Below are 23,615 nucleotides of genomic sequence, written 5' to 3'. Positions count from 1 at the left end.
AACCAGAATATAAAGACGAGTGGGAGGCCCCAGTGCACAACTGAGCAAGAAGACAAGTACATTAGTGTCTAGTTTGAGAAACAGATGCCTCACAAGTCCTCAACTGGCAGCTTCATTAAATAGTACCCGCAAAACACCAGTCTCAACATCAACAGTGAAGAGGCGACTTTGGGATGCTGGCCTTCTAGGTAGAGCTGCAAAGAAAAAGCCATATCTCAGACTGGCCAATAAAAATAAAAGATTAAGATGGGTAAAAGAACACCGACACTGGACAGAGGAAGATTCTAAAAATTGTTATGGTCAGACGAATCTAAGTTTGAGGTGTTCGGATCACAAAGAAGAACATTCGTGAGACATGCATAAAAAATGAAAAGTTTCTGGAGGAGTGCTTGACGCCATCTGTCAAGCGTGGTGCAGGCAATGTGATGGTCTGTGGGTGCTTTGGTGGTGGTAAAGTGGGAGATTTGTACAAGGTAAAAGGGATCTTGAAGAAGGAAGGCAATCACTCCATTTTGCAATGCCATGCCATACCCTGTGGATGGCACTTTATTGGAGCCAATTTCCTCCTACAACAGGACAATGACCCAAAGCACAGCTGTAAACTATGCAATAGCTATTTAGGGAAGAAGCAGTCAACTCGTATTCTGTCTATAATGGAGTGGCCAGCACAGTCACCGAATCTCAAACTTATTGAGCTGTTGTGGGAGCACCTTGACCGTATGGGTTAGGGTTAGGGTTAGGGTAACCCTACGTAAGAAGTGCCCATCAAGCCAATCCAAATTGTGGGAGGTGCTTCAGGATGCAAATCTCTTCAGATTACCTCAACAAATTGACAACTAGAATGCCAAAGGTCTGCAAGGCTGTAATGGCTGCAAATGGAGGATTCTTTGACAAAAGCAAAGTTTGAAGGACAGAATTATTATTTCACTTAAAAATCATTATTTATGACCTTGACAACGTCTTGTCTATATTTCCTATTCATTTTGCAACTATTTTCATGTATGTTTTCATGGAAAACAAGGACATTTCTAAGTGACCCCAAACCTTTGAACGGTAGTGTATATGACATTGATTTTAGCGTTGGCAAATTGGGGGCTATTGGGGGCTATAAAAAGGGGGGCTATAAAAAGGGCTATAAAAAGTAGATAGCTTCATAAACATATATATATTTATAAATGATCAAACTATAAAACTAGCTAGCCAGCTGTGGGTGACTGTAGCTAGCTACCTGACTGGAGTGCTAGCTAGCTACGTTAACTTGCAAGGTACGTTAATTAGGTTGGTTGTTTTTAATCTCAATTTCAAGATTTCCATCATTGAGATTGCCTCTCCGATCATCACTCTCCCTCGCTTGGGAAGGTACACTCGGTTGTGACGATGTAAAACGTAATTTAAGGACTGAGGGTTTAGGGCCAAGGGCCAAGGACTGTTTACTTTTTATTTGGACTGCAGCCCAGGTCCCCTATTCCATCAACACTGTAGTTAAAGTTAATGAGGAATGGTAAAATGACCCTCTTGTGTGTGCATCAAAGTATGCTGAATCCCAAATTGACCTCGAGCCCATAAAACCTTGGCAAGGTGTGCGCAATATGGCAAAAACTCCACCCAGTCGAGGCAAAGCAAGCTATGTAATTGCTGTGTTGCTTAAACCTATCAGATCCTTTCAGATCTACAGGAGTGCCGTGGGGGTAGGGGCTATAGTTGTTGATTTGGGATTCAGCAACAGACTAGACTCTCTTGAGGCCGTCATTGTAAAACATTATTTGTTCTAAACTGACTTGCCTAGTTAAATAAAGGTTACATTTAAATAAATTTAAATTAAAAAGGATTCTATTGACAAAGTTGATCAAATGTCAACTGACTCAACATGACTCGATTGTAGGCAGTATACATGCACATGACAGTTCTTACAACGCATTGTAAATGTAACATAATGCATTAAACCTTTAGGCTTTGTTGGATTCGGGGTAAACTTTGAACATTGTTATACGCATAAGCATAGTATATAAAGGAGTGAAAGAGGCAGGTTTTCATGTCAGTTAATGGTTCTCTGTAGAAAGACAGATGGCTTTGGAATGTGTTGGGTTGACTGGAGGAGGTCACAGGATTGCTATAGAGGAAGCTGAGGTCAGGTCAGATCCCAGAAGGAAGAAATGATGGTTCATTACCCATTTACCCTCTTCCTGTCGAACCATAAGAAGTAAGGATTGGAGAGAAGGAGGGGTGTCTAAAGTGGAGTATATTTACTTGTAACGGTGGAAACATGTCTTTGTCTGAATACAGCTGTGTCGACACTTTGGGAAGAATTAAACTTGGTTAAGCTTCTCTAGTGTCTGTGAGTTATTTACTCTGAAAAATTTGAACCTAACAGATGGCACTGCGAGCAGGGTTCACCACAATTTGTAGTCAAACCAAAGAGTCCAGATGAGTGAAGCAGAACTGGCAACAAACAAGGTAGGCAAGTTCCTATCCCTGTTTCCGCTCATTTTGACATCTTGGGGAGATGAGAATTGTAGGCTGAACAAATTATGGGATACGGACCACCGGGAGAGCCTGAGTTTAATTCTGTAGGTCCATTGTATAAAGACCGGTCGTAAATATCTGGTATAGGGTAGGTTCCATAAGGATAGGTCCTAAGTGGAGGTTTTCCTCTGCGAGAGCTAGGAGTGACAATACAGGGGAGGGGAGGTTCCGTATTAAGAGTGGGGGTATTCCCCTGCAAGATCAGTAAAAGGGACAAAAGTCCCAGTTGCAATGAGTTTTTGCAAGATGAGAGTTATAGGAGCTAGTGAGTTAAAATACAAGAAGGAAAAATAAGATATTCGGTTTGATTTACGTGTAGTAGCAGTATCAATATGGAGAGAGGTTGGTTTATGCCTTATGGGGAGGGGGAGGGGGAGCCAAGAGAGATTATGTGGGTTATCAATAATAGTGATATGAAGAAATAATGGAATAAAACATTAAGTCATCCGTATTCTCCAGTAAAACAATTGCAGACGCTATGGTAAACGTTCGAAAACAAGGTATTAAGTGCCGTGACCAATGAATTATTGTCCGGGGAAGTGTGTAGCGCTACCTTGGAAAATAGTTAATTAAAGGTGTGTATTATAGACAGGAGTGAAGAATTCCAAAACACACTGAACACCGTCGGGAGAGATTAAGGAATAATAACTATTGATATGGCGACAAACGGCCCTATTCTCCCTGTAATATTGAGCTAGGTGCATTGATAGAATTTGCACTTCTGCTTTGATTGCAGGTTTGAATCCTGTGATCAAAACGGTTATTGCGGGGGTAGTGGATTTAATTCAAGGGGATGTTTTGAGTGTGTGTGTATATCCTCAGGTGAAAGCAGAGGGCATGGGCTTGAATTCTGGAGATTGAGTGTACATCAAGATACACCAGGCGGGGGTGTTGGGACAGCGTTGGTTTGGTCTACACACAGTACTCCTTACAGCAGCTGCAGCCGTAAAGATTGTCATGTCTCTCCTTGGGGGGGGGTGCATAGTTCTCACATGAAGTGAAGTCCAACTGCATAATGGGTGAGCTTGAAGACACCATGACAGAGGAAGCAGAGCGAAAGACAGAGAGAGAGACTAGATTCCACTGTAAGACATGCAGATGGGTTGGGTCTGAGAGCAACTTTAAACATCATAGTTGGGTTGGGTTAGCTGCTTTATTGGTTAATGCATCAAATGAAAGGGGATAGATGTTGGGGTAATTGTACTCTAAAAAACATGTTGAAGGCATTGATGTGAAAGCATAACTTTTTAGGGATAGGGGGCAGTATTCGGAAATTTGGATGACTGAGGTTCCCAAAGTAAATTGCCTGATACTCAGGCCCAGAAGCTAAACCTGAGGAAAATCCATCCAGTGGGATATTTTTGATGTGGGTACTTTTCAATTGAATGCCTATACCATATGTAATGGGTTAGTACCAAGCTTGCAGTTCCTATGGCTTCCACTAGATGTCAACAGTCTTTAGACATTGTTTCAGGCTTGAATTATGAAAAGTAAGTGGGCTGTAGAATGAAGCAGAGCTGGTTTGCGCACCTGACCGATTGCGCACCATTCGTTGGTTTTCCTTTCTATTGAATACGCTATTGTCCGGTTGAAATATTAGCAATTATTTAGACAATAGCCAAACTGAGGATAAATTATAAACATCGTTTGACATGTTTCGATGAACTTTACTGGTACTATTAGGATGTGTTTGTCTGCATGTTGTTCGCCTTTGAGCCAGTGGATTACTGAACAAAACGCTCCATATAAAGAGGGACTTTATCGAACAGAATGAAAAAAAATTGTGTAACAGCTCTTGTGACTGCAACCAGATTGAAGATCATCAAAGGTAAGTGATTCATTTTATCGCTATTTCTGTCTTTCGTGACTCTACTTGGCTTGAAAATGTTTGTATGCTTTTGTAAGCGGGGCGCTGTCCTTAGATAATTGCATGGTATGCTTTCGCCGTAAAGCCTTTTTGAATTTTTTGAATTTAATTTTACCTTTATTTAACCAGGCAAGTCAGTTAAGAACAAATTCTTATTTTCAATGATGGCCTAGGAACAGTGGGTTAACTGCCTGTTCAGGGGCAGAACGACAGATTTTTACCATGTGAGCTCAGGGGTTTGAACTTGCAACCTTCCGGTCACTAGTTCAACGGTCTAACCACTAGGCTACCCTGCCGCCCCGAAATCTGACACAGTGGCTGGATTAACAAGAAGTTAATCTTTAAGCCGATGTATAACACTTGTATCTTTTATGAATGTTTATTATGAGTATTTCTGTATTTTGAACTTGGCGCTCTGCAATTTCACTGCATGTTGTGTAGGTGGGTCGCTAGCCGAACACCTATCCCAGACCGGATATATAGAGTGCTGAGTTACCTCAAAAAGATGTAATGTTGATTAGGGATACGCACTTGCATATCAGGTGACGTGCCGATCAGGTGAAAATGGATGGGATGACTTGGGAACACCTCTTGGAACCTGGGGCATAAAGGGGAAGACTGGGCGAAAGCATGAGTAGGCTTTTTAGGGCCTTCATTTTTCTGGAATCCAGCAGAAAAGTATCCTGGAGTAGTCAGGTGAAGAGTGGGAATTGTTATGGTGTCAGACTTTGGTTTTCAAGCATATATAATTATGCAAAGCTTCTCACATTGTTAATACTGTTATGTTTTGCGTGTCTTTTTGTTGCTTTCCAAGTCGTATGCTATCGCACTCTTAGGAACCAGCAGGAGAGAGTGGAGAAACAAAAAGTGCTCCAGCTGACATGTAACAAGATAGCAGATTCAGCTGAAATGTCATTTCGTTGTGTGATGAGAGATGGAAATACAATTGTGTATGGTGTGATCATAGAACAGAGGCCATATGTCTCTGAGTTTGTAAACCTCACGGTGAATGTTTGCTAACATTGTTTGTTCACTTATAATCATTTGGTAGTTTTTGTCAATTCATGTTTTGTTATCATTGTTTGTTCATTGATACTAATTTGTTCATTTTTTAAATTCATGTATTATCATTTTTTTTTAAAAGTAATTTCCAAGTTTATGTAAATTTAACATTAGGAAGCTATTTTTCAAAAGGAGGGACTGTTGGATTCGGGGTGAAATTTGAACATTGCTATACCCATAAGCATAGTAGAAAAGGAGTGGAAGAGACTGGTTTTTAGGTCAGAGGTTAATGGTTCTCTGTAGAAAGACAGATGGCTTTGGAATGTGTTGGATGTCACATGATTGCTATAGAAGAAGCATATGGACATCTGTGGATTAGGGAAAGGAGGGGTGAGGTCAGGTCAGATCCCCTGAAGGTTGAAATTATGATTCATTACCCTTTTACCCTCTTCCTGTCGAACCATAAGATGTAATTATTTGAGAGAAGGAGGAGTGCCTAAAGTGGAAAATATATATTTGTAGTGGTGGAAACATGTCTTTGCCCGAATACAGCTGTGTAGACCCTTTGGGAAGAATTAAACTGGGTTAAGCTTCACTAGTGTCCGTGGGTTATTTACTTAAAAAGTTGAACCTAACAGCTTCCAGTACTGTAAGTATTAACAAAAAGTAATCTGGGATTCCTCACCAGTCACAAATAGATGGGCATAGCAAGTGGCTTTGCCCACCTTGTTGGAGATGACACTCTTGTACACCCCTCCGTGAGCATGGCAGACAGAGCTGATGACCAGGCTGTGGATGTCTCTGACTGGAAGAGAGGAACAGCACAGGTGTGAGTTTCCCAAAGCGCATCATAGCGTTAAGCTAATCATTATATCCTGCTAAAAGTCCGTTGTTAGCGTTCAAGATGTTTCCCAAAAAACATTGCTGTACAACAACTGATTAATCAAATATAGAAACACTACCTATAAATTATGGTGCATTTAATTTTGGACAAAGTTTGGACAATTTTACAAAATATGGTGATGCGCTAGTGTATGAAAGTCGCAGTTGGACATACAATTGAAGTCGGAAGGTTACATACACTTAGGTTGGAGTCATTAAAACTCATTTTTCAACCACTAAACAAATGTCTTGTTAACAAACTATAGTTTTGGCCAGTCAGTTAGGACATCTACTTTGTACATGACAAAAGGCATTTTTCCAACAATTGTTTACAGATAGATTATTTCACTTATCATTCAGTGTATCACAATTACAGTTGGTCAGAAGTTTACACACACTAAGTTTACTGTGCCTTTAAACAGCTTGGAAAATTCCAGAAAATGGTGTCATGGCTTTAGAAGCTTCTGATAGGCTAATTGACATCATTTGAGTCAATTGGAGGTTTACCTGCGGGATGGATTTCAAGGCCTACCTTCAAACTCAGTGCACCTTTACTTGACATCATGGGAAAATCAAAAGAAATCAGCCAAGACCTCAGAAAAAACATTGTAGACCTCCACAAGTCTGGTTCATCCTTGGGAGCAATTTCCAAACGCCTGAAGTACCACATTCATCTGTACAAACAATAGTACACAAGTATAAACACCATGAGACCACGCAGCCGTCATACTGCTCAGGAAGGAGATGTGTTCTGTCTCCTAGAGATGAATGTACTTTGGTGTGAAAAGTGTAAATCAATCCCAGAACAACAGCAAATGACCTTGTGAAGATGCTGGAGGAAACAGGTACAAAAGTATCTATATCCACAGTAAAAGGAGTCATATATCGACATAACCTGAAAGGCCGCTCAACAAGGAAGAAGCCACTGCTCCAAAACCGGCATAAAAAAGCCAGACTACGGTTTGCGCCTGCACATGGGGACAAAGATCGTACCTATTGGAGAAATGTCCTCTGGTCTGATGAAACAAAAATAGAACTGTTTGGCCATAATGACCGTCGTTATGTTTGGAGGAAAAGTGGGGACGCTTGCAAGCCGAAGAACCCCATCTGAACCGTGAAGCACGGGGGTGGCAGCATCATGTTGTGGGGGTGCTTTGCTGCAGAGGGACTTGTGCACTTCACAAAATAGATGGCTTCATGGGGTAGGAAAATTATGTGGACATATTGAAGCAACATCTCAAGACTTCACTCAGGAAATTAAAGTGTGGGTCTTCCAAATGGACAATGACCCCAAGCATACTTCCAAAGTTGTGGCAAAATGGCTTAAGGACAACAAAGTCAAGGTATTGGAGTGGCCATCACAAAGCCCTGACCTCAATCTCATAGAACATTTGTGGGCAGAAGTGAAAAAGCTTGAGTGAACATGGAGGCCTACAAACCTGACTCAGTTACACCTGCTCTGTCAGGAGGAATGGGCCAAAATTCACTTATTTTGGGAAGCATCTGGAAGGCTACCCGAAACGCTTGACCCAAGTTAAACAATTTAAAGGCAATGCTACCAAATACTAATTGAGTGTATGTAACCTTCTGACCCACTGGGAATGTGATGAAATAAATCAAAGCTGAAATAAATAATTCTCTATATTATCATTCTGACATTTCACATTCTTAAAATAAAGGGGTGATCCTAACTGACCTAAGACAAGTAATTTTTTATTTGATTAAATGTCAGGAATTGTGAAAAACTGAGTTTAAATGTATTTGGTTAAGGTGTATATAGCTGCACTAATAAAGTACTAATCTCAACTCACACTGTGTCAATTTCCTGTCCTCCATGCTGTCGATCTTCTTGCCATTGTGGAACCACACGATTGTGGGGTACGGCAGGCCGGCCACCTTGCACTTGAGCACGGCCTCCTTGCCCTCAATCACGTCCAGGTCGTACAGTGGCTTGACAAAGTCAGGCATGATGAAGCGCTCAACCTCGTTGACCAGCACCTCAGGCTCCTCCGGGATGGACGGCATCTTCTCTAGCTTCACCCTTTGGAGGGAGGAGAGCAGGGAGGGAAGGAAATGAAAAAGGGTGAGGGAGTTGTTAGAGAGAGAGAGAGCAACTTGTTGAATTTGCTTAATATGGATTGTGAAATCTAGGCTAGATTATTTCAAAATGTTGTATTTAGACAGTGAAGCTAAAACTTAAATTGTCTCTATTCTCCAGCATTTGATCAATATGACACAATAGTAGAGAATGTTTTATTTGAGGGGATTTTCATACATACTTTTTGTCATGTAGTGTATGTGGACACCTGATTGTCGAACATCTCATTCCAAAATCATTGGCAATACTATGGAGTTGGTCCCCCCTTGGCTGCTATAAAAGCCTCCACTCTTCTGGAAAGGCTTTCTACTAGATGTTGGAACATTGCTGTTGGGACTTGCTTCCATTTAGCCACAAGAGCATTAGTGATGTCGGGCCCTGATGTTGGGTGATTAGGCCTTGTTTGCAGTCAGCATTCCATTTCATCCTAAAAGTGTTCGATGGGGTTGAGGTCAGGGCTCTGTGCAGGCCAGTAAAGTTCTTCCACACGCGGACACATGCATACTGATAGCATACTCACACACACACACTTTCACAATCGCCACAAATGCTGCTGATACTGTCTATTATCTATCCTGTTGCCTAATCACTTACCTACTGTATATGTACATACAGTAGCTACCTCAATTACCACGTACACCTGCACATCGACTCGGTACTGGTACTCCCTGTATATAGCCACGTTATTTTTACTAGTTATTGTTATTCATTATTCACTATGTATTTCTTCCTGGTGTCAATATTTGTATTTTTATTTTATTTTTATGTTTAACTCAGCATTGTTGAAAAAGGACCCTTAAGTATGCGTTTCAATGTTACTCTGCACCTGTAGTTTACAAAGCATGTGACAAATAAAATTTGATTTGATTTAGGTCTGTGCATAAAACGGTCGGATCAAAATATAGATTTTAATCTGAAAAGTCCTGACGTTACATTTGCCCCCATGTCAGGGGCAATTGTAACAGTAACTGGGGTCAAATGGAATGCCTAAGAAATAAACCAAATAAACTCAATTAACTTTTAAAAAACATTATGAACTATCATATCATCATAGACATATGTAATGATTTTGCAAGAAATAATGATTTGTATGTATGTAACCAATATTTACAGTAACACCCCTGTTTGGTTCGGTTTCTTTCACAATATATTGAATAGTCTAATGGTGCCCAGGTCATATATGTTTACAACTCCTTTGGCACTCTACATGACCCCAAGGATATTGAATTGTGACAATTACACAATTATTTGTATAATTCATACTATCTTAAAGTTAAAATAACTTGTTTTCATCATTTGGCTGCTTGACTCAGGGTAATTTTAACACTGTGTTACAATTCCCCCCAACCCTAGCAGCCATGGCAAAACACCTCTGGTACGCCATTTCCGGTCACAACTTGCAGACTTGTTTACGTGTTGCTGTGCGTTTTGTTGCCAACCTATTTTGCTACCTGACAACTTTACGGTTTTTACTTTTTAATTACCGTTTATATTTTTGTTTTTTCCCTCAACTTTTACACTCCGGACGCTTTATCTGGACATGGTTCGTCAGGACCTCCAACAGCCGAAGCTAAGTAGTAACATTAACATGATGCCTTCTAATTGCAGTCACTGTTCTCATATTATACAGGAGAACGATCGCCCAGCTTCAGACGCAATCATTAGGCAAGGGTAATTTCAGTGTAGGAAAGGATGAAACAGCGTCTGTGCCACCAGTAAGTACAGATAGTAACATTAGTATAAATCCCCTTGCACGGTCCCCGCAGCCGGACAACTTTCTCACGGTTTCTAGAAGGAAATGCTGTAGGAATGCTCAACCGGTGTCGCTCATTCAGCCGACAGAAACGTTCAACCGGTTTTCCCCATTAAGCAGCTAGTTTAGATCTGACAAATTGAAAACTCTAGTCATTGGCGACTCCATTACCCGCAGTATTACACTTAAAACGAATCATCCAGCGATCATACACTGTTTACCAGGGGGCAGGGCTACCGACGCTACAGAAAGATTGGGTGCTTTTTTCCAACTTTTTGTTAAAAATCGCGCATATTTTCAACGTCCTGCTACTCGTGCCAGGAATATAGTATATGCATATGATTAGTATGTGTGGAAAGACAACACTCTGAAGTTTCTACAAATGGTTGAATGATGTCTGTGACTATAACAGAACGTGTGTAGCAGGCAAAACCCCATGGAAAAACTGTTCACAAAAAAAATATATATATATCCCTCTGCGAGGTCCCTGTATTGTCTATGGCAAAGGAAAATAGATAGCGCCCAGTTTACAGTTGCTACAGCTTCCACACGATGTCGCCAGTGTTGGGAATTGGGTTGAAGTTAATCCTTGGTGAAATGAGAAATAGGCACTTCCTGTCAGAGGGTACACCGGGGGAAGTTGTGAAAGAGAGAATATCGAGCATGATTTCAAGACTTGCTGCTATTGAATACAGATCGCCCCGTGATCAATTTGATCGATTATTAACGTTTACAAATACCTAAAGTTGGATTACAAAAGTAGTTTGAAGTGTTTTGGCAAAGTTTATAGGCAACTTTTTTAATTAATAAAAATGACGTTGCGTTTTGGAAAGCTGTTTTTTTCTGGATCAGATGGGCTTCATAAATGAACATTTTGGGTATACATGGACGGAATTAATCGAAAAAAATACCCAATTGTGATGTTTATGGGACATATTGGAGTGCCAACAAAGAAGCTCGTCAAAGGTAATGAATGTTTTATATTTTATTTCTGCGTTTTGTGTAGCGCCGGCTACGCTAATTATTTTGTTTACGTCCCCTTCAGGTATTTCGGGGGGGTGCATGCTATCAGATAATAGCTTCTCATGCTTAAAATCTGACATGTTGGCTCGATTCACAACGAGTGTAGCTTTAATTGAGTACCCTGCATGTGTGATTTAATGAAAGTTTGAGTTTTAACGAGTACTAATATGATTTGGCGCCACGCATTTCCCTGGGCTAGTGGCTAGGTGAGACGCTAGGCTAATCTGAAGATTGTGCTGGCTAAAGCTAAAACTGGCGAGTGTAGAGAGTATAGAGATATTGTTATCCACATCGGAACCAACGATGTTAGGATGAAACAGTCAGAGATCACCAAGCGCAACATGGCTTCAGCGTGTAAATCAGCTATAAAGATGTGTCGGCATCGAGTAATTGTCTCTGGCCCCCTCCCAGTTAGGGGGAGTGATGAGCTCTACAGCAGAGTCTCACAACTCAATCGCTGGTTGAAAACTGTTTTCTGCCCCTCCCAAAAGATAGAATTTGTAGATAATTGGCCCTCTTTCTGGGACTCACCCACAAACAGGACCAAGCCTGAACTGCTGAGGAGTGACGGACTCCATCCTACCTGGAGGGGTGCAAAGGCGGAGGTGTTGCTAACATTTACGATAGCAAATTTCAATTTACAAAAAAAAATGATGTTTTCGTCTTTTGAGCTTCTAGTCATGAAATCTATGCAGCCTACTCAATCACTTTTTATAGCTACTGTTTACAGGCCTCCTGGGCCATATACAGCATTCCTCATTGAGTTCCCTGAATTCCTATCGGACCTTGTAGTCATAGCAGATAATATTCTAATCTTTGGTGACTTTAATATTCACAGGGAAAAGTCCACAGACCCACTCCAAAAGGCTTTCGGAGCCATCATCGACTCAGTTGGTTTTGTCCAACATGTCTCTGGACCTACTCACTGTCACAGTCATACTCTAGATCTAGTTTTGTCCCATGGAATAAATGTTGTGGATCTTAATGTTTTTCCTCATAATCCTGGACTATCGGACCACCATTTTATTACGTTTGCAATTGCAACAAATAATCTGCTCAGACCCCAACCAAGGAACATCAAAAGTCGTGCTATAAATTCACAGACAACACAAAGATTCCTTGATGTCCTTCCAGATTCCCTCTGTCTACCCAAGGACGCCAGAGGACAAAAATCAGTTAACCACCTAACTGAGGAACTCAATTTAACCTTGCGCAATACCCTAGATGCAGTTGCAGCCCTAAAAACTAAAAACATTTCTCATAAGAAACTAGCTCCCCAGTACACAGAAAATACCCGAGCTCTGAAGCAAGCTTCCAGAAAATTCGAACGGACATGGCGCCACACCAAACTTGAAGTCTTCCGACTAGCTTGGAAAGACAGTACCGTGCAGTACCGAAGAGCCCTTACTGCTGCTCGATCATCCTATTCTTCTAACTTAATTGAGGAAAATAAGAACAATCCGAAATTCCTTTTTGATACTGTCGCAAAGCTAACTAAAAAGCAGCATTTCCCAAGAGAGGATGGCTTTCACTTCAGCAGTGATAGATTCATGAACTTCTTTGAGGAAAAGATCATGATTATTAGAAAGTATATTACGGACTCCTCTTTAAATCTGCGTATTCCTTCAAAGCTCAGTTGTCCTGAGTCTGCACAACTCTGCCAGGACCTAGGATCAAGAGAGACGCTCAAGTGTTTTAGTACTATATCTCTTGACACGATGATGAAAATAATCATGGCCTCTAAACCTTCAAGCTGCATACTGGACCCTATTCCAACTAAACGACTGAAAGAGCTGGCCCTCCTATGTTGAACATAATAAACGGCTCTCTATCCACCGGATGTGTACCAAACTCACTAAAAGTGGCAGGAATAAAGCCTCTCTTGAAAAAGCCAAACCTTGACCCAGAAAATATAAAAAACTATCGGCCTATATCGAATCTTCCATTCCTCTCAACATTTTTAGAAAAGGCTGTTGCAGCAACTCACTGCCTTCCTGAAGACAAACAATGTATGCAAAATGCTTCAGTCTGGTTTTAGACCCCATCATACCACTGAGACTGCACTTGTGAAGGTGGTAAATTACCTTTTAATGGCATCAGACCGAGGCTCTGCATCTGTCCTCGTGCTCCTAGACCTTAGTGCTGCTTTTGATACCATCGATCACCACATTCTTTTGGAGAGATTGGAAACCCAAATTGGTCTACACGGACAAGTTCTGGCCTGGTTTAGATCTTATCTGTCAGAAAGATATCAGTTTGTCTCTGTGAATGGTTTGTCCTCTGACAAATCAACTGTAAATTTCGGTTTTTCTTCAAGGTTCCGTTTTAGGACCACTATTGTTTTCACTATATATTTTACCTCTTGGGGATGTCACTCGAAAACATAATGTTAACTTTCACTGCTATGCGGATGACACACAGCTGTACATTTCAATGAAACATGGTGAAGCCCCAAAATTGCCCTCGCTAGAAGCGTGTGTTTCAGACATAAGGAAGTGGATGTCTGCAAACGTTCTACTTTTAAACTCGGACAAAACAGAGATGCTTGTTCTAGGTCCCAAGAAACAAAGAGATCTTCTGTTGAATCTGACAATTCATCTTAATGGTTGTACAGTCGTCTCAAATAAAACTGTGAAGGACCTCGGCGTTACTCCGGACCCTGATCTCTCTTTTGAAGAACATATCAAGATCATTACAATGACAGCTTTTTTCCATCTACGTAACATTGCAAAAAACAGAAACTTTCTGTCCAAAAATGATGCAGAAAAATGTATCCATGCTTTTGTCACTTCTAGTAGGTTAGACTACTGCAATGCTTTACTTTCCGGCTACCCGGATAAAGCACTAAATAAACTTCAGTTAGTGCTAAATACGGCTGCTAGAATCCTGACTAGAAAAAATTGGATCATATTAATCCAGTGCTAGCCTCCCTACACTGGCTTCCTGTCAAGGCAAGGGCTGATTTCAAGGTTTTACTGCTAACCTACAAAGCATTACATGGGCTTGCTCCTACCTATCTCTCTGATTTGGTCCTTCCGTACATAACCACACGTACGCTACGGTCACAAGACGCAGGCCTCCTAATTGTCCCTAGAATTTCTAAGCAAACAGCTGGAGGCAGGGCTTTCTCCTATAGAGCTCCATTTTTATGGAACGGTCTGCCTACCCATGAAGAGACGCAAACTCGGTCTCAACCTTTAAGTCTTTACTGAAGACTCATCTCTTCAGTGGGTCATATAATTGAGTGTAGTCTGGCCCAGGAGTGGGAAGGTGAACGGAAAGGCTCTGGAGTAACGAATCGCCCTTGCTGTCTCTGCCTGGCCGGTTCCCCTCTTTCCACTGGGATTCTCTGCCTCTAGGGGCTGAGTCACTGGTTTACTGGGGCTCTTTCATACCGTCCCTGGGAGGGGTGCGTCACCTGAGTGGTTTGAGTCACTGATGTGATCTTCCTGCCTGGGTTGGCGCCCCCCCCCCCCTTGGGTTGTGCCGTGGCGGAGATCTTTGTGGGCTATACTCGGCCTTGTCTCAGGATGGTGAGTTGGTGGTTGAAGATATCCCTCTAGTGGTGTGGGGGCGGTGCTTTGGCAAAGTGGGTGGGGTTATATCCTTCCTGTTTGGCCCTGTCCGGGGGTGTCCTCGGATGGGGCCACAGTGTCTCCTGACCCCTCCTGTCTCAGCCTCCAGTATTTATGCTGCAGTAGTTTATGTGTCGGGGGGCTAGGGTCAGTTTGTTATATCTGGAGTACTTCTCCTGTCCTATTCGGTGTCTTGTGTGAATTTAACTTGTTAGTACTCTAGGGGCAGTATTTCATTTTTGGATAAAAAGACGTGCCCGTTTTAAGCGCAATATTTTGTCACGAAAAGATGCTCGAATATGCTTGGAATTGATAGTTTTGGAAAGAAGACAGTCTTACGTTTCCAGAACTGCAAAGATTTTCACTGTGAGTCCCTTAGAACAAATGCTTCGGGCAAAACCAAGATGTATGACCGACCAGGAAATGCACAGGATTTCTGAGGCTACGTTTTCCATGATCGCCTTATATGGCTGTGAATGCGACAGGAATGAACGGACTCTTTATCTTGTTTCCCCAAGGTCTCTGCAGCATTGTGACGTATTTGTAGGCATATCATTGGAAGATTGACCATAAGAGACTACAATTGCCAAGTGTCCCTCTTGGTGTCTGCGTGGCATTTGGTGCGCAAAACTCAGCTCCCAGTATTTTTCCATTCGAATCTCAGAACAAACCAGGCTACAAGGACGGTGCTTTCAATGGAGAGATATATGACAAACCACCTTCAGGATTGATTCAAACAACGTTTTCCATGTTTCAGTCGATATTATGGAGTTAATTCGGAAAAAAGTTCGACATGTAGGTGACTGAATTTTCGGTTAGTTTCGGTAGCCAAATGCATAGTAACAAAAGGGAACGATGTGTCCTACACAAGAATCTTTCAGGAAAAACTGGACATCTGCTATATAACTGAGAGTCTCCTCATTGAAACATCTGAAGTTCTTCAAAGGTAAATTATTTTATTTGATTCCTTGGCTGGTTTTTGTGAATATGTTGCGTGCTAAATGCTAACGCTAAATGATAAGCTAGCTATCACCACTCTTACACAAATTATTGATTTTCTCTGGTTCTAAAGCATATTTTGAAAATCTGAGACGACAGCATTGTTAAGAAAAGGATAAGCTTGAGAGCAGGCATATTTATTTCATTTCATTTGCGATTTTTAGAAATCGCTAACGTTGCGTTATGGTAATGAGCTTGAGGCTGTAGTTACGCTACCGCATACGGGTTTGGGCGGACTATGAGGTTAAGTGTGCTCTCTCTAATTCTCTCTTTCTCTCTTTCTTTCTCTTTTTTTTTATTTATTTCACCTTTATTTAACCAGGTAGGCTAGTTGAGAACAAGTTCTCATTTGCAACTGCGACCTGGCCAAGATAAAGCATAGCAGTGTGAACAGACAACACAGAGTTACACATGGAGTAAACAATTAACAAGTCAACACAGTAGAAAAAAAGGGGCAGTCTATATACAATGTGTGCAAAAGGCATGAGGAGGTAGGCAAATAATTACAATTTTGCAGATTAACACTGGAGTGATAAATGATCAGATGGTCATGTACAGGTAGAGATATTGGTGTGCAAAAGAGCAGAAAAGTAAATAAATAAAAAACAGTATAAAAACAGTATGGGAATGAGGTAGGTGAAAATGGGTGGGCTATTTACCAATAGACTATGTACAGCTGCAGCGATCGGTTAGCTGCTCGGATAGCTGATGTTTGAAGTTGGTGAGGGAGATAAAAGTCTCCAACTTCAGCGATTTTTGCAGTTCGTTCCAGTCACAGGCAGCAGAGTACTGGAACGAAAGGCGGCCAAATGAGGTGTTGGCTTTAGGGATGATCAGTGAGATACACCTGCTGGAGCGCGTGCTACGGATGGGTGTTGCCATCGTGACCAGTGAACTGAGATAAGGCGGAGCTTTACCTAGCATGGACTTGTAGATGACCTGGAGCCAGTGGGTCTGGCGATGAATATGTAGCGAGGGCCAGCCGACTAGAGCATACAAGTCGCAGTGGTGGGTGGTATAAGGTGCTGTAGTGACAAAACGGATGGCACTGTGATAGACTGCATCCAGTTTGCTGAGTAGAGTGTTGGAAGCCATTTTGTAGATGACATCGCCGAAGTCGAGGATCGGTAGGATAGTCAGTTTTACTAGGGTAAGCTTGGCGGCGTGAGTGAAGGAGGCTTTGTTGCGGAATAGAAAGCCGACTCTTGATTTGATTTTCGATTGGAGATGTTTGATGTGAGTCTGGAAGGAGAGTTTGCAGTCTAGCCAGACACCTAGGTACTTATAGATGTCCACATATTCAAGGTCGGAACCATCCATGGTGGTGATGCTAGTCGGGCATGCGGGTGCAGGCAGCGATCGGTTGAAAAGCATGCATTTGGTTTTACTCGCGTTTAAGAGCAGTTGGAGGCCACGGAAGGAGTGCTGTATGGCATTGAAGCTCGTTTGGAGGTTAGATAGCACAGTGTCCAATGACGGGCCGAAAGTATATAGAATGGTGTCGTCTGCGTAGAGGTGGATCAGGGAATCGCCCGCAGCAAGAGCAACATCATTGATATATACAGAGAAAAGAGTCGGCCCGAGAATTGAACCCTGTGGCACCCCCATAGAGACTGCCAGAGGACCGGACAGCATGCCCTCCGATTTGACACACTGAACTCTGTCTGCAAAGTAATTGGTGAACCAGGCAAGGCAGTCATCCGAAAACCCGACGCTATTGAGTCTGCCGATAAGAATATGGTGATTGACAGAGTCGAAAGCCTTGGCAAGGTCGATGAAGACGGCTGCACAGTACTGTCTTTTATCGATGGCGGTTATGATATCGTTTAGTACCTTGAGTGTGGCTGAGGTGCACCCATGACCGGCTCGGAAACCAGATTGCACAGCGGAGAAGGTACGGTGGGATTCGAGATGGTCAGTGACCTGTTTGTTGACTTGGCTTTCGAAAACCTTAGATAGGCAGGGCAGGATGGATATAGGTCTATAACAGTTTGGGTCCAGGGTGTCTCCCCCTTTGAAGAGGTGGATGACTGCGGCAGCTTTCCAATCCTTGGGGATCTCAGACGATATGAAAGAGAGGTTGAACAGGCTGGTAATAGGGGTTGCGACAATGGCGGCAAATAGTTTCAGAAATAGAGGGTCCAGATTGTCAAGCCCAGCTGATTTGTACGGGTCCAGGTTTTGCAGATCTTTCAGAACATCTGCTATCTGGATTTGGGTAAAGGAGAACCTGGAGAGGCTTGGGCGAGGAGCTGCGGGGGGGCGGAGCTGTTGGCCGAGGTTGGAGTAGCCAGGCGGAAGGCATGGCCAGCCGTTGAGAAATGCTTATTGAAGTTTTCGATAATCATGGATTTATCGGTGGAGACCGTGTTACCTAGCCTCAGTGCAGTGGGCAGCTGGGAGGAGGTGCTCTTGTTCTCCATGGACTTCACAGTGTCCCAGAACTTTTTGGAGTTGGAGCTACAGGATGCAAACTTCTGCCTGAAGAAGCTGGCCTTAGCTTTCCTGACTGACTGCGTGTATTGGTTCCTGACTTCCCTGAACAGTTGCATATCACGGGGACTATTCGATGCTATTGCAGTCCGCCACAGGATGTTTTTGTGCTTTTTGTGCCTCTCTCTCGAGGACCTGAGCCCTAGGACCATGCCTCAGGACTACCTGACATGATGACTCCTTGCTGTCCCCAGTCCACCTGGCCGTGCTGCTGCTCCAGTTTCAACTGTTCTGCCTTATTATTATTGGACCATGCTGGTCATTTATGAACATTTGAACATCTTGGCCATGTTCTGTTATAATCTCCACCCGGCACAGCCAGAAGAGGACTGGCCACCCCACATAGCCTGGTTCCTCTCTAGGTTTCTTCCTAGGTTTTGGCCTTTCTAGGGAGTTTTTCCTAGCCACCGTGCTTCTACACCTGCATTGCTTGCTGTTTGGGGTTTTAGGCTGGGTTTCTGTACAGCACTTTGAGATATCAGCTGATGTACGAAGGGCTATATAAATACATTTGATTTGATTTTGATTTGATCATGTGCCTAGCAAGAGGAAACATTAGTGACATATGTCAATCATGTCAATGTTAAGCAAATATAAAGTGATGAAAATTATGTTAGTTTGAATTCTTGGACATTAACGCTCAGGATAGTATAAAAATGTACAGCCAGTGGAACAAACTACTTACACACATAAAAAAACACATTTGCCCATAAAATGAGCAAATGGTGAGATATTTGGCTGAAACTTTTCAAGCAGGGAGAGAACTTTAATGGGCATGTACTGAGTTTTGTCACTCTAGCTAGTTTCTGTTAGGAGAAATTGAAGGTGTTACAATTGACCCCAGTCTCCCCCACGTTATATACAGCATCTAGTCCCCCCCATTTGAAGAAATCACTTGGAGTATTTGGACAAATTAAATGTTAAAGGAATGTAGGAGAATATAACACAATAGATCTGGTAAAAGATAAACTAAAGAAAAAACAACTGTTCTTTTGTATTTTTTTCGTACCATCATCATGCAATTTAGATTTTGGCCACTAGATGGCAGCAGTGTATGTGAAAAGTTCCAAGAAAAGTTCCAATGAACCATTGCATTTCTGTTCAAGATGTTATATTAAGACTGCTCAAATGTGCCTAATTTGTTTATTAATAACTTTTCATGTTCAAAATGTTGCACTCTCCTCAAACAATAGCATGGTATTCTTTCACTGCAATAGCTACTGTAAATTGGACAGTGCAGCTAGATTAACAAGATTTTAAGCTTTCTGCCAATATCAGATATGTCTATGTCCTGGTCAATTTTCTTGTTACTTACATCCTTATGCTGATCGCATTAGCCTATGTTAGCTCAACCGTCCCGTGGAAGGGACAACGATCCCAAATAAGTTTTAAACTAGTCTAAAGGTTAGTGCTTGGTCCCAAATCGCTTGCACCCAATGACTACATCAAGCTTGACATCTCGTTGGGTGCATTTGCAGATTGTTTTGGGTATATTCTGGGACATGTCTTGCACAATAGTAACTTTTTGGTGAATGGTGCCTGGAGTAATTTTATTTCCAAATGTGCAGAGAGGATGTTTCTGAGCACTTCTAAATTATTCCTGATGCTGCCACGATTAAGAAAGTTCATGAGTGGATCATGAATAATAATGTATAATGATATTTGTGCCTCTGTAACTTTCTCACTATTCATTATTCATGATTCATTCAGGATTTGTCATGATCATGGCAGCATCCAAATGAATATAAGAGTGTTTAGAAACATATTTTATTCTCACTTTATTCTCACTCCAAAATGACACCTGACATAATTCACCATTCAGTTACTATTGGACAAGACAAGACAACAAACTACAAATGCACCAACCGTATTTGTAGAGTCACAACCTTGATGTAGTCATTACAGGCAATGATTATAAAACCAATACTAAAGTTTTGACTACTTTAACACACTATAGCAAATTTACCCAAATACTTATGATTTCTTCAAATGGGGGACACAAAGTTAAAGTGATTTGATGTCTAAATGGTAAAACAGATATAAATGAAAATACCCTAAAATAAAAGGTGGAATTCTGGTACTGTCGCTGTCATATTAATCATTTAGATTTCAAATCCAAAATGCTGGAGTACAGAGCCAAAATTGCAAATGTATCTTTACTGTCCAAATACATATGGTGAGGAATGTAGGTGGTAAGTGTGTTCCTACATTTGAGATGACATAGCAGGTTTGGGCTCCTGGACATAGAGTTCAGTGGCACTCTCGGCATCGCCGTGTGGATTGCAAGCGATGACTGTGTAGAAGCCCTCATCCTCATTGGTGACATGAGAGATTACGAGGGAGTGACGTCCTCCCTCTTGTAAGATCTGCACATTGTCACTCTCTACCAGTGTATGGTCTGGGGAGAAAAGAGGACATACAGACATTGAGACATTGTCTGCACAGTGATTTTATTTGCGAAACCTTGAAATTGTGCAATCCACAAACAAATATAACTGTAGTAATTACTATGTAACATTGTGTACCTGCCAGACCTGGGTTCAAATACTATATAAAAATATTTGAATTACTTTTACATTTAGTTAATTATTGAAATGTATTCGGAAATAAACTTGGAAAGTATTGGCATGTATTTTAAAATACTCAAATACACTCACATGCATTTAACCCATGTATTTGAAAATAGTGTTTGAAATAAGTAGTTGAAAATACTTTCAAATATTAGGCTATTTATAGGAAATTATTTGGCTGGGTGAACATGATGAAAATGGATCTCCTACCAAAATGTCTCCAGCTGACTTTTGGAGGTGGTGTTCCGCTGACCCTGCAGTCAAAGCGGGCGCTACGTCCCTCAATCACCTCTAAGGCATCCAGCTTGCGGGTGAAAAGGGGCTTGATGGAAGGGATGACTTTGAGTTGGCCACTTAAAGTCAGTTCCTCTAAAACAAAACATGGCCTACTTAAAGAAAACAAACTTGAAAATAAAGTTGAAAATTAAGTAAAACATTTACAGTACCGGTTTTATGAATTCAAATGGTCATTCAACTCATTTCAAGAACTCCAGTTTGATTCTGTGAAGTTGATGACTTACCCGTTATCATCTATATGATATGATTCTGTATATGTATACAATAATATATATAAGCTAATTTATATTTTGGTTAATCTATATGTTTGGTTATTCTAAACCACAGAAGTGAAGAGGACAAGCGAAGCAGATGACGGTGCAGTTAAGAGTTTACCTTTGGCCGAGGTCAGCTTGCACATATAGGTGCCACTGTCGTCCTCGTGCACTGAGTTGAGGAGCAGCATGCACCTTTTCCCGTCAAAATGCATTTTGCAGTTGAGCAGAGATGGCTGGATCAGTTTACCATCTGCAAACCAATCGACGTCTGTGTCCAGTGGTCCAATTATGTGGCAATCTAACATAACCGTCTCACCTGCGTCCGCTGTGATGTCCATTACTGGACGGATAATTGTCAGGCCTGGCTCCACTGGTGGCACTAGAGGATACACAGGACAAGAGATCATATTTTGTAAAATCTGTGTCTTGTTCGTTATCTGGCAGTCTGCACCAAGTTAAGTATTTAGTAAGGTATATACTTAATATATCACCTGCGTTTTCAAAGTTGTGCAATAATCATGGATTTGAATCTCATAAGCAGTGGTGTAAAGTACTTATTAAGTAAAAATACTTTAAAATACTACTTTGGGTATCTGTACTTTGCTATTTATATTTTTGAAAACTTTTACTTTTACTTCACGACATTCCTATAGAAAATATTGTACTTTTAACTCTTTTAAAGTACAAAATATTGTACTTTTAGCAAGGACAAGAAAATTGTGAAATTCACACACTTATCAAGAGAACATGTGATCATACCTACTGCCTATGGTCTGGCGGACTCACTAAACACAAATTAATCTTTTGTAAATAATGTGTTGGAGTGTTGGAGTGGCTATCTGTATATTTTAGAAACAAGAAAATTCTTACTTAATATAAGGATTTTTAAATTATTTATACTTTTACTTCTACTTTTGATACTTAAGTATATTTTAGACCAAATACTTTAAAACTTTTATTCAAGTAGTATTTTACTGGCTGACTTTCACTTGAATAACTTTCTATTGTTTAAAACATCATAAGGATCTGACCATTTTTTTAAAATTTTCACCTAAAATGACATACCCAAATCTAACTGCCTGTAGCTCAGGACCTGAAGCAAGGATATGCATATTATTGATACCATTTGAAAGGAAACACTTTGAAGTTTGTGGAAATGTGAAATTCAACTAGGAGAATATAACACATTATATCTGGTAAAATATGTTGAACCATCATCTTTGAAATGGAAGAGAAAGGCCATCATGTATTATTCCAGCACAGATGCCATTTAGATTTTGGCCACTAGATGGTAACAGCATATGTGCAAAGTTTTACACTGAGCCAATGAACCATTGCATATCTGTTCAAAATGTTGTATCAGACTGCCCAAAGGTGCCTAATTGGTTTATTAATACATTTTCACGTTCATAACTATGGACTCTCCTTAAACAATAGCATGGTATTATTTCACGGTAATACTGTAAATTGGACAGTTCAGTTAGATTAACAAGAATTTAAGCTTTCTGCCCATATCAGATGTGTCCTGGGTCTATGTCCTGGGAAGTTTGTTTTTGCAAATCACATTAGCCTACAGCTCAACCGTCTCGTGGGGGGGGAGATCCCATAGAGGAAGGTATCGTTACTGTAATGACCTGGCTAGATCATAAAGGACCAATTGTCCAGACAGAGGTTTACGAATTCACGGTTTATTAACCCAACTCCTCACAGGCTACTGCTTGGCCATAGTCCACGCCAAATATCAAATCAAATCAAAATCAAATAAAACGTTATTGGTCACATGCAGATGTTAATGTGTAGTGAAATGCTTGTGCTTCTTGTTTTGACAATGCAGTAATATCTAACAAGTAATCTAACAAATTCACAACAACTACTTGATACATACAAATATAAAGGGATGAATAAGGATATGTACATATAAATATATGGATGAGCGATGGCTGTGCAGCATAGGTGAGATGCAGTAGATGGTATAGAATACAGTATATACTGTACATATGAGATGAGTAATATAATATGTAAACATTATTAAAGTGGCGTTATTTAAAGTTACTTTTTATTTATTTTATTTTTATTTCAACTTTATTTAACCAGGTAGGCTAGTTGAGAACAAGTTCTCATTTGCAACTGCGACCTGGCCAAGATAAAGCATAGCAGTGTGAACAGACAACACAGAGTTACACATGGAGTAAACAATTAACAAGTCAGTAACACAGTAGAAAAAAGAGAGTCTATATACATTGTGTGCTGGAGTGATAAATGATCAGATGGTCATG

The 23,615-nt window shown here is 41.0% G+C and overlaps 1 protein-coding gene across 1 annotated transcript in view; it reads right to left on the bottom strand.

The window, feature by feature from the left end:
- The window catches only part of LOC115101006 (striated muscle preferentially expressed protein kinase-like), a 180,625-nt gene that overhangs the window by 72,537 nt on the left and 84,473 nt on the right, over positions 1-23,615 (bottom strand). The window contains 5 exon segments of the mRNA XM_065023552.1: positions 6,078-6,197; positions 8,086-8,315; positions 20,424-20,613; positions 20,996-21,154; positions 21,458-21,718. Of these exon segments, the coding sequence (XP_064879624.1) occupies positions 6,078-6,197; positions 8,086-8,315; positions 20,424-20,613; positions 20,996-21,154; positions 21,458-21,718 (960 nt within the window).

This window comes from Oncorhynchus nerka, linkage group LG1, assembly GCF_034236695.1.
Source record: "Oncorhynchus nerka isolate Pitt River linkage group LG1, Oner_Uvic_2.0, whole genome shotgun sequence".
Taxonomy (NCBI): domain Eukaryota; kingdom Metazoa; phylum Chordata; class Actinopteri; order Salmoniformes; family Salmonidae; genus Oncorhynchus; species Oncorhynchus nerka.
The sequence above is the reverse complement of the archived record's forward strand: the minus strand, read 5'-3'. Positions and strand labels throughout refer to the sequence as shown.